This window comes from Oncorhynchus kisutch, linkage group LG2 (assembly GCF_002021735.2).
Source record: "Oncorhynchus kisutch isolate 150728-3 linkage group LG2, Okis_V2, whole genome shotgun sequence".
Lineage (NCBI taxonomy): Eukaryota > Metazoa > Chordata > Actinopteri > Salmoniformes > Salmonidae > Oncorhynchus > Oncorhynchus kisutch.
The window spans coordinates 7724113-7736674 of NC_034175.2; the positions used below are offsets into that span (position 1 = coordinate 7724113).

The 12562-nt window shown below is 44.0% G+C and overlaps 1 protein-coding gene across 2 annotated transcripts in view; it reads left to right on the plus strand.

Annotated features, from left to right (window-relative positions):
• The first annotated feature begins 590 nt into the window (after positions 1-590).
• The window catches only part of LOC109900744 (transmembrane protein 145), a 42023-nt gene continuing 30051 nt past the window's right edge, over positions 591-12562 (plus strand). Inside the window, exon 1 of one of the 2 annotated variants that reach the window (XM_031802398.1) lies at positions 591-887. In XM_031802398.1, the coding sequence (XP_031658258.1) occupies positions 783-887 (105 nt within the window). In that variant the 5' untranslated portion in view covers positions 591-782. The remainder of the gene's footprint in view (positions 888-12562) is intronic. The other variant, XM_031802405.1, reaches the window with a different exon arrangement.

The window sequence follows — 12562 nt, forward strand, 5'->3', positions numbered from 1 at the left end:
TACATTCCACAAATTAACTTTTAACAAGGCACACCTGTTAATTGAAATGCATTCCAGGTGACTACCTCATGAAGCTGGTTGAGAGAATGCAAAGAGTGTGCAAAGCTGTCATCAATGCAACATGGTGGCTATTTGAAGAAAATATATTGTGATTTGTTTAACACTGTTTAACACTTTTTTGGTTACTACATTACTCCATATGTGTTATTCCAGTCTTCACTATTATTATACAATGTAGAAAATAATAAAAATAAAGAAAAACCAGACAAGACCAAATTACAAAAAACATAAATACTTCCATTAAACTTTTATCTGAACATGTGAAAATCATGTAGCCTATCCTTGGTGTGATGATTTACATAAATTTGTGTAGTTGTTTTAGAAGGTGTAGCCTATTCGTCTTGTTCGATTCTATAGGCCTAGGCTAAGAGTGAACAACAGGTCTATAATGTGAGTGAAAACCCACTCATCGAAAATGTTTGACCAAATAGGTAACAATTTAATTTAAACGTGAATGATTGATGTATGTCTCTTGAATGTGTCGCAATCTGAGAGCGAGAACGCGCATTCTGCCTCTGTTTCCAGTGAGTGGGGAAGGAGTAGAGGCGATTATCCAAAGCGCGCTCACAGCTGAAATATTGGGGCCACATGCATCGGCAAAAGACGAGAACGCGCGCCCTGTGTCTTCTCTGCTTCCTTCTCGGATACTGTCGTTTCCTGCATTCCAGTTGATTGGGAAGGGGGGCCGGGACGACCACTGAGTAGCGAAATTCTAGGATAAGATGGAGGTTTGCGAGAGACTTTTGTGTCTGGCTGTGGTGTCCAGCGTTCTCTGCGTTGGCTCGGTTCTGGGGAAATACGTGAGAGGTATCGTCAACACCAAGGAGGTAAGGTGTTTGATACCTAATTTATCACTTGTGACAATGACACCATTATAAGACTCGGCAGCGCCTTCTCATGTAGCCTAAAGCCTTTCCGTGTTTATATTCTATTGTGAGTGTGACGCGCTCCGAAATTGCCTGATCATTTTTTATTCCAAATCAAGCAATTTCTCCAAGATGTTACAGGATGTCCATACTGCCTTCTATTTGTGCGCATCTCTATGCGTGTCAGAGTGAGCGTATTTCTATCTACATCGTTCTGGCTCTGTTTGTGGCGCTCACCAACCGGTAGAAGCAAGCTGTGGATGTTTACGAGAATGTGCCCTGCAAATCCATCTAGCATTTATTTTTCTTTGTGATAGCGCCAAGTGTTGGTGATATCCTACACTGTAACCAAAATAACTCACATCCATAATTCGCATATAATAACGGTAACCCCGCCGTTACAGGTGTACGTCAGTTGTCGCTCACGTCACATATAGTTTATTATTGGTCCTCCTCATCTCACATCAGCCGTGCTCCAACACTTAACACTAGCCTATCAGTATAAAACATTGTCTTTTGATATCAATCTGTTATGAATCTCAAATATATTATTATCTGATTTAATGTATCTGTTTCTATTGATTCCTTCTGCGTTTAGATGTTGTGCTCATATTGTCCCCATGCCCTGCTGTGAGTGACCACATTATAGGTCGGGCCAGTGTAAAGTGCACCAGACAGATCTGTGCCAGCCGCGACTATCCCGTGCACTGAGCTCTCTCATAACTCTTCTCATCTCAGCTCTTTTAGTGTCCCACTTCTGCATAACAGTTTGATGATCAGGTGGGATATTTAACCCATGATATTCATGACTCATAAAGTAGGCTAACACCTGTCCTACAAAATATAATGAATTCCCTCTTCCCCCTTCCCTCTTCAGAAGGACCACAATGGAAATAAGCTTTTAAGCTTTATTGTGTTATCCTTGATGATTTTCTTATTGTATGTGGAGGCGTCACCAGCTGGAGCTCCCTTATGTATTTAAAAAAAAATGGCCTAATAAATTCAATCAATCAATATCATATGTAGAAACACTTAGGCTTCTTATCAGATCATGTGGCTTCCAATCAATAGCTATTGAAAATTGACAAACTATAATATAGTTAACTAGCTAAATACACTAGTGTATGATATCAGACATGCTTATGAATAACATAATCCATATTAGATCTCCAGCTCATGCCAGACGTACTCTATACCCCCTTCTCTTACATGGTGTGTGTTAGTCTGAACCAGGGCTGTGTCTTCCCTCAAACACCATGTCACTGCACTGAATGGACTGAAACAACACTCATCTGGACATGTTGATATAGTGTGTGTGTGTTGTCCATTGGGATTGTTCAACACATCAGTCTTGTCTGCGGACTCCCACCCAAGGTCACACATGCACATGGCCTCACTCCTCACAGTAGAGTACAGTCGTGGCCAAAAGTTTTGAGAATGACACAAATATGAATTTTCACAAAATCTGCTGCCTCATGATGGCAATTTGCCAGTGGCGTGCCCTGGGCCTGGGGCCTGGGCCTTCAGTGAAGTCCTACACAGTCCCACCCGAATTAATCCACCTCTTATTACCATCATTATGATGCCATGGCTCTAGACACTATACATTTAGACAGAAACGCAGGATAACCAGGCGTTGCATCACCTTGAAATTGACATTTTTATTCAGAGAATTGCAGGGGAAGAGTACAATACCTTTTCATTGTGCAGCTTCGTTGCCCTGCGCGCTTGTTCGTTGAGCTGTAGATCCACGCGGGTGTCCCCAAAAGTTTTCAAAAGCACCATTGCTTGTAAGTACCCAGCCGTACTTTGGTGTCTCGTTGCTGCCTTGGTTAGACAACTCAAGTTCGCAAAGCCAGTGTGGCTCCAAGCACCAAATCGATCACTTGCAAATAATAGGCATTCCCAGCAGTACAGTTTACAGTGCTTCTCGGAGCCCTTTCCAGCCTGTGACAGGCTTTGTAGCATCGGCGTCGACCTCTCCTGACAATGTCTAACTTTTCTTGAAAAGTTTGTCTTGAGAATGGCGTTATAATTATATCCTCGACCAAATCGATATCTTCTCCTTCCACCATTGTGGGTTGAAAAAACAGCTTAGTAGTACACAAATTAATTTGTTTATCAATTTCAGTTTCCTAGTTCTGAGACCTGCCCATATAGGACCTGCCTCTCAATATTGGTAATCCAATCAAAAGACGTGCACGCACTACGCCTGCTAGCTGGCTCCTGTGTAACACTGGAGTCAGCCAGCAGGCGTACAATAGCCAACTCTAAAGCTGATTGGTTGACACTAAATTTTAATTTCTATTCACTTTAAGCTACAAGTGCCCGCACTGTTGATTCTGAAGGCCCGAGGGCAGATTTTAGACCCCTGGCAACACATGATGGCTGAATATGATTGGATAAAAGATCTAACATAAAGACCAGCCCTCCAAATCTCAACCTGGGGCTGGAAGCAGTGCAACCAAGAGGAAAGCTATGCAATGAAGAGTGTAACTCTTACTCTGGGGAATAATTTAATACATATTTGTGGGAAAATATATTTAAAAAATATATATATTCTGATGATGTTTAGGCCAGCAGAGAAGGCCTTGCTGGCCCTGACGACCCACCACTGCAATTTGCATGTACTCCAGAATGTTATGAAGAGTGATCAGATGAATTGCAATTAATTGCAAAGTCCCTCTTTGCCATGCAAATGAACTGAATCCCCCAAAAACATTTCCACTGCATTTCAGCCCTGCCAGAAAAGGACCAGCTGACATCATGTCAGTGAGTCTCTCGTTAACACAGGTGTGAGTGTTGACGAGGACAAGGCTGGAGATCACTCTGTCATGCTGATTGAGTTTGAATAACAGACTGGAAGCTTCAAAAGGAGGGTGGTGCTTGGAATCATTGTTCCTCCTCTGTCAATAATGGTTACCTGCAAGGAAACACGTGCTGTCATCATTGCTTTGCACAAAAAGGGCTTCACAGGCAACGATATTGCTGCCAGTAAGATTGCACCTAAATCAACCATTTATCGGATCATCAAGAACTTCAAGGAGAGCGGTTCAATTGTTGTGAAGAAGGCTTCAGGGCGCCCAAGAAAATCCAGCAAGCTCCAGGACCGTCTCCTAAAGTTGATTCAGCTGCGGGATCGGGGCACCACCAGTACAGAGCTTGCTCAGGAATGGCAGCAGGCAAGTGTGAGTGCATCTGCACACACAGTGGAGGAGGGCCTGGTGTCAAGAAGGGCAGCAAAGAAGCCACTTCTCTCCAGGAAAAACATCAGGGACAGACTGATATTCTGCAAAAGTTACAGGGATTGGACTGCTGAGGACTGGGGTAAAGTCATTTTCTCTGATGAATCCCCTTTCCGATTGTTTGGGGCACCCGAAATAAAGCTTGTCCGGAGCTACCATCAGTCCTGTGTCATGCCAACAGTAAAGCATCCTGAGACCATTCATGTGTGGGGTTGCTTCTCAGCCAAGGGAGTGGGCTCACTCACAATTTTGCCTAAGAACACAGCCATGAATAAAGAATGGTACCAACACATCCTCCGAGAGCAACTTCTCCCAACCATCCAGGAACAGTTTGGTGACAAACAATGCCTTTTCCAGCATGATGGAGCACTTTGCCATAAGGCAAAAGTGATAACTAAGTGGCTCGGGGAACAAAACATCGATATTTTGGGTCCATGGCCAGGAAACTCCCCAGACCTTAATCCCATTGAGAACTTGTGGTCAATCCTCAAGAGGCTTGTGGACAAACAAAAACCCACAAATTCTGACAAACTCCAAGCATTGATTATGCAAGAATGGGCTGCCATCAGTCAGGATGTGGCCCAGAAGTTAATTGACAGCATGCCAGGGCGGATTGCAGAGGTATTGAAAAAGAAGGGTCAACACTGCAAATATTGACTCTTTGCATCAACTTCATGTAATTGTCAATAAAAGCCTTTGACACTTATGAAATGCTTGTAATTATACTTCAGTATTCCATAGTAACATCTGACAAAAATATCTAAAGACACTGAAGCAGCAAACTTTGTGAAAATTAATATTTGTGTCATTCTCAAAACTTTTGGCCACGACTGTACAACATATCAAATCAGCAGGCAAGGCATGTTCAGGTTCAGTGATGGTGGGGAGGATTATAGGTATGATCAGGTTCAGTGATGGTGGGGAGGATTATTGGTAGGTTCAGTGATGGTGGGGAGGATTATAGGTATGATCAGGTTCAGTGATGGTGGGGAGGATTATAGGTATGATCAGGTTCAGTGATGGTGGGGAGGATTATAGGTATGTTCAGGTTCAGTGATGGTGGGGAGGATTATAGGTATGTTCAGGTTCAGTGATGGTGGGGAGGATTATAGGTATGTTCAGGTTCAGTGATGGTGGGGAGGATTATAGGTATGTTCAGGTTCAGTGATGGTGGGGAGGATTATAGGTATGTTCAGGTTCAGTGATGGTGGGGAGGATTATAGGTATGATCAGGTTCAGTGATGGTGGGGAGGATTATTGGTAGGTTCAGTGATGGTGGGGAGGATTATAGGTATGATCAGGTTCAGTGATGGTGGGGAGGATTATAGGTATGATCAGGTTCAGTGATGGTGGGGAGGATTATAGGTATGATCAGGTCCAGTGATGGTGGTGAGGATTATTGGTAGGTTCAGTGATGGTGGGGAGGATTATAGGTATGATCAGGTTCAGTGATGGTGGGGAGGATTATAGGTATGATCAGGTTCAGTGATGGTGGGGAGGATTATAGGTATGTTCAGGTTCAGTGATGGTGGGGAGGATTATAGGTATGTTCAGGTTCAGTGATGGTGGGGAGGATTATAGGTATGTTCAGGTTCAGTGATGGTGGGGAGGATTATAGGTATGTTCAGGTTCAGTGATGGTGGGGAGGATTATAGGTATGTTCAGGTTCAGTGATGGTGGGGAGGATTATAGGTATGATCAGGTTCAGTGATGGTGGGGAGGATTATTGGTAGGTTCAGTGATGGTGGGGAGGATTATAGGTATGATCAGGTTCAGTGATGGTGGGGAGGATTATAGGTATGATCAGGTTCAGTGATGGTGGGGAGGATTATTGGTAGGTTCAGTGATGGTGGGGAGGATTATAGGTATGATCAGGTTCAGTGATGGTGGGGAGGATTATAGGTATGTTCAGGTTCAGTGATGGTGGGGCGGATTATTGGTAGGTTCAGTGATGGTGGGGAGGATTATAGGTATGATCAGGTTCAGTGATGGTGGGGAGGATTATAGGTATGTTCAGGTTCAGTGATGGTGGGGAGGATTATTGGTAGGTTCAGTGATGGTGGGGAGGATTATAGGTATGATCAGGTTCAGTGATGGTGGGGAGGATTGTAGGTATGATCAGGTTCAGTGATGGTGGGGAGGATTATTGGTAGGTTCAGTGATGGTGGGGAGGATTATAGGTATGATCAGGTTCAGTGATGGTGGGGAGGATTATAGGTATGATCAGGTTCAGTGATGGTGGGGAGGATTGTAGGTATGATCAGGTTCAGTGATGGTGGGGAGGATTATTGGTAGGTTCAGTGATGGTGGGGAGGATTATAGGTATGATCAGGTTCAGTGATGGTGGGGAGGATTGTAGGTATGTTCAGGTTCAGTGATGGTGGGGAGGATTATAGGTATGATCAGGTTCAGGGATGGTGGGGAAGATGATAGGTATGTTCAGGTTCAGTGATGGTGGGGAGGATTATAGGAATGTTCAGGTTCAGTGATGGTGGGGATGATTATAGGTATGTTCAGTGATGGTGGGGAGGATTATAGGTATGATCAGGTTCAGTGATGGTGGGGATGATTATAGGTATGTTCAGTGATGGTGGGGAGGATTATAGGTATGATCAGGTTCAGTGATGGTGGGGAGGATTATAGGTATGGTCAGGTTCAGTGATGGTGGGGAGGATTATAGGTATGATCAGGTTCAGTGATGGTGGGGAGGATTATAGGTATGATCAGGTTCAGTGATGGTAGGGAGGATTATAGGTATGATCAGGTTCAGTGATGGTAGGGAGGATTATAGGTATGATCAGGTTCAGTGATGGTAGGGAGGATTATAGGTATGTTCAGTGATGGTAGGGAGGATTATAGGTATGATCAGGTTCAGTGATGGTGGGGATGATTATAGGTATGTTCAGTGATGGTAGGGAGGATTATAGGTATGATCAGGTTCAGTGATGGCAGGGAGGATTATAGGTTAGGTTTTTTAGTTTATTTATGTTTGTGTGTGATTGTGATTTCATGTGGCTGTGAGTATGTTGAGGCAAGTGAGTGTGTTTGTTTTGCACCATTGTGTAACCTTACTAATGAATCATTGAGAGGTCCAGGGGTGACTTGACTATAGTTGATTGGTAATTAATTGTTAATGAGGTTTAGCAAGCAAACCGGGTTCTGGGGACAGATGGAGAGAGAGAGAGAGAGAGAGGGAAATAGGAAGGGAGGGACAGCGAGAGCGGGGAGAGATAGAGAGGAAGGGACAGGGAGAGAGGGGTAAAGAGGAAGGGAGAGAGAGATCGAGGAAAGGAGGGACAGACAGAGGGGTAAGAGAGGGACAGAGAGAGAGGGAGTAGTAGTGACCGCTGTAGTGACCGGATACTGCATCGAGGCCTAGCACTTGATTAATGGGCTGTCTAACACACACACACACACACTCACTCACATACACATGCACACACACTGGCTCAATGTCTCTGCGTCACAATGCAGTGGCCGTGGGGTAATGAGAGGACTAAGGGGGATTAAGGTTGACACCCCATCCACTGTTCCACTGCTCCTGTTCCCCTACTACTCTCCACTGACTGGGCCTAGTGCAGGACTACAGGTGCCTTCTGGGCTCTTTTTTCAGCCATATATTTCCTGTTTGAGGAGTGCAAAATCAATTTGTCACATAAATCTTGCTGCAGTGATTGCTTTAATTTGACTCCTTCGACTCTTTCATACTCTTGCTTGTGCCTGTCGTTTTTTCTCCATTTAAAGTTACGACCGTGGAAATGACGCCTATAGCACTGAGATGCAGTGCCTTAGACCGCTGCGCCACTCGGGAGCCGAAGTGACAATAGTGGTAGGTGGATTGTTTGTCCAGATCTGTAATAGGCTATAGCAGTGGTCCCAACTTTTTTGAGTCAAGATCGCTTTGAGTCAAAATGCAAGCCGAAATCTACTGTTCAAATAGTTTTTTTTACGTTACTTAAAAAATGTAAGCCTATGCAACATTAACCTAATGAAACAATAGTGTAGTAATGAGATTTGAGCAGTAGGCTATAGGCCCAAAACAGTATTACCGCATATTGGCTTTGCTTGAATTGCCTTGCCAATGCATTGTTGTTCTTCTCGGACCGTTTAAGACTATAAGTAAGACTATATGATCACGCTTTTTTTTACCGGGCTGATGGAGCCTGCATCTGATGGTCAGTCTCAGCAGAGGGTGAGGGCAGCAGACTGAGGGTCTGCCTCTCAACGTCTCGCCGCTCTCCCTTTCCTCAGCTGACACTGACCCAAAAGGGACGCCGTCTTCCAGCTGATGACGAAACTCGAGTCACACCACATTATTTCTGCCTCATGCACAAATGTATTTTGTTATTCCTATGACCAAAGAAAGAAGACCCAAGCCACTAATAATAACAACGCAAGCCTATCGATACATCCTCCCCACCATCACTGAACATACCTATAATCATCCATTCATTGCAGTTGCAGTGCTGGTTGTATTGTGAGTGGCAGTAGGGAAAACACACATTTTATGGTAGTGTTAATAATAGTGTTGAATAGAAAGTGTTGACAGTTCTAAGTAAAAACTTAAACATGAACTCACTCATCAAAACAGCAGCTCTTTGCTGTATAATTTGTATTTATTGGACATTTGAGAAATCCATATGCATTGGGTGCCTAACCCATTAGGGCGTCATCATCTACTTTGTTTTTTTATCCTAATATTTTTGTATAAAGATAACCATTATATTGTAAGGTTCATAGGCCTGCAGTATAATATGCTAATAGCCACATCAAACCTTCACACAAGTTTCTAAACTTTATTAGGGTAACATCAAAAGAAAGTACATTTTTAAAATAGGTGCAGGATATTATATTGTGGCAAACAAAGAAAAGGGCTCCGAATGAAACAAAACCCTTACGAACTGGTCTGAACCTTCACGGCTTTTAATACATTTTATTGGCCTAAAGCCAGCAATTACCAGCTAACCGAAACATATGCTCCAGACAAGCCCAGTTATTCAGGAAACTTTCATGCGTGCTCTGCCTCCTCTCCAATCCGAGCGGCTATTCCTCACTCACCTAGAATCTAACGCTTCAATACAGACGTTGAATTGACAAGGGTACTGTGTGTGTATATATATATATACTTTTTACTGACAAATAAAATCAATCAATCCAATCAAGAGATATCTGTTACAAAATACCAACAAGTTTGATGACAATCAGTGATTGTCAAGCCAAATCTTCAATACTGGGCAAGCCTACAAGGTAAGGAGGGATGTATCTTCTGTTTGTTGTGATTGACATCATTGATGTATTCTGGTGTTGAAAACGCAAACCATGATATTGAAGTGCCCGAAGTCGGCATGCTTTATTTATTGGTTGTGTGGTGCATTGGCACAGAAACCTGTTGATGGAAAATGAATTGCATATATTTTATATAATTATAAATATGGAATCAAAATGTTTAATCTAATTCCCGCCCTAGCTGATCATTGTCTTTGCCCAGCTCTGATCGTAGTGTAATGAAACCGCCAGGGAGAGTGAGCTCTTCTGTGGTGGTTAGCGAACCGTCCACCTTCTGGCCCGTAGCCCTACCTGGTTTCGACTGTGCCTCAAAATAAGTCGTTATCCATGTTTATAAACACAGGTTCACTACAGTTAATGTTGTTTGTGGGCGTAAACAAATATTTGTAAAATTGGGGAGGGGGGTGCATTTTTTTTACACCATGTGTTGGACTTTTGAATCCGAGGATATCCTGCTATTAGCATTGTTTTTTAGTTAAGCAACGTGACAACAGTAATTAATGAGGCTGTCTAGACAGCACAGGTGACTGCAGGTAGGGTAGACAGAGCAGGTAGGTTATACAGAGCAGGTGATTGCAGGTAGGGTAGACAGAGCATGTAGGGTAGATGGAGCAGGTGACTGCAGATAGGGTAGACCGAGCAGGTAGGGTAGACAGAGCAGGTGACTGCAGGTAGGGTAGACAGAGCAGGTGACTGCAGGTAGGGTAGACAGAGCATTAGGGTAGACAGAGCAGGTGACTGCAGGTAGGGTAGACAGAGCACATAGGGTAGACAGAGCAGGTGACTGCAGGTAGGGAAGACAGCGCAGGTAGGTTACACAGAGCAGGTAGGGTAGAAAGAGCAGGTGACTGCAGGTAGAGTAGACAGAGCAGGTAGGGTAGACCGAGCAGGTAGGGTAGACAGAGCAGGTGACTGTAGATAGGGTAGACAGAGCGGGTAGGGTAGACAGAGCAGGTAGGGTAGTCACAGCAGGTAGAGTAGACAGAGCAGGTGACTGTAGGTAGATAGACAGAGCAGGTAGGGTAGACAACACACATGACTGCAGGTAGGGTAGACAGAGCAGGTGACTGCAGGTAGGGTAGACAGAGCAGGTAGAGTAGACAGACCAGGTGACTGCAGGTAGGGTAGACAGAGCAGGTAGGGTAGACAACACAGGTGACTGCAGGTAGGGTAGACAGAGCAGGTAGGGTAGACAACACAGGTGACTGCAGGTAGGGTAGACAGAGCAGGTGACTGCAGGTAGGGTAGACAGACCAGGTGACTGCAGGTAGGGTAGACAGAGCAGGTAGGGTAGACAACACAGGTGACTGCAGGTAGGGTAGACAGAACAGGTTAATACAGGTAGGGTAGACAGAGCAGGTAGGATAGACAGAACAGATTAATACAGGTAGGGTAGACAGAGCAGGTAGGGTAGACAGAGCAGGTATGGTAGACAGAACAGGTTAATACAGGTAGGGTAGACAGAGCAGGTTAATACAGGTAGGGTAGACAGAGCAGGTAGGGTAGACAGAACAGGTTAATACAGGTAGGGTAGACAGAGCAGGTAGGGTAGACAGAGCAGGTAGGGTAGACAGAGCATGTAGGGTAGACAGAACAGGTTAATACAGGTAGGGTAGACAGAGTAGGTAGGGTAGACAGAGCAGGTAGGGTAGACAGAGCATGTAGGGTAGACAGAACAGGTTAATACAGGTAGGGTAGACAGAGTAGGTAGGGTAGACAGAACAGGTAGGGTAGACAGAACAGGTTAATACAGATAGGATAGACAGAGCAGGTAGGGTAGACAGAACAGGTTAATACAGGTAGGGTAGACAGAGTAGGTAGGGTAGACAGAACAGGTAGGGTAGACAGAGCAGGTAGGGTAGACAGAGCAGGTAGGGTAGACAGAACAGGTTAATACAGATAGGATAGACAGAACAGGTTAATACAGATAGGGTAGACAGAGCAGGTAGGGTAGACAGAACAGGTTAATACAGGTAGGGTAGACAGAGTAGGTAGGGTAGACAGAGCAGGTAGGGTAGACAGAAAAGGTTAATACAGGTAGGGTAGACAGAGTAGGTAGGGTAGACAGAACAGGTAGGGTAGACAGAGCAGGTAGGGTAGACAGAGCAGGTAGGGTAGACAGAACAGGTTAATACAGATAGGGTAGACAGAGCAAGTTTTTGGTGATTGCAGCCTTGTTCCTTCCCTTATGTTAATTTATTCATAGACGCAAATATACATGGTGTGTGTGAGCAAATGTCGCACGTAAAATTGTCTTTATTTGAACACCAAATATACTGTATATAATATACCCGATACAGTAAGAACATTTATATATGAGTGTATTCTTAGAAAAATTACATAGATTGAATAGCTGAAATCCCAGAACTCCATTCATTATGGGCTATAATTCATTATCTGATGGATTATAAAAATGTTAAAAGTTTGGAGTATCTTCATCCATTGTTCAACTATTGCATTTAAGGGGAATATTTTTGTATTAATCTTTTAACAATTTTGATGAACATTTCCACCTTATTGGGTAAGAACAGGGTAAAACAGGACTGCATGGCCGGAAGTGCTCAGCAACTGCTAACGTCATGCCCAAAACAGCCCAGCCAGATAGAGAAGAGGTCGTAGATACAGAAAGACAGCCAGATAGAGAAGAGGTCGTAGATACAGAAAGACAGCCAGATAGAGAAGAGGTCGTAGATACAGAAAGACAGCCAGATAGAGAAGAGGTCGTAGATACAGAAGGACAGAAAGACAGCCAGATAGAGAAGAGGTCGTAGATACAGAAGGACAGAAAGACAGCCAGATAGAGAAGAGGTCGTAGATACAGAAAGACAGATAGATAGAGAAGAGGTCGTAGATACAGAAGGACAGAAAGACAGATAGATAGAGAAGAGGTCGTAGATACAGAAGGACAGCCAAATAGAGAAGAGGTCGTAGATACAGAAGGACAGAAAGACAGCCAAATAGAGAAGAGGTCGTAGATACAGAAGGACAGAAAGACAGCCAGATAGAGAAGAGGTCGTAGATACAGAAGGACAGCCAAATAGAGAAGAGGTCGTAGATACAGAAGGACAGAAAGACAGCCAGATAGAGAAGAGGTCGTAGATACAG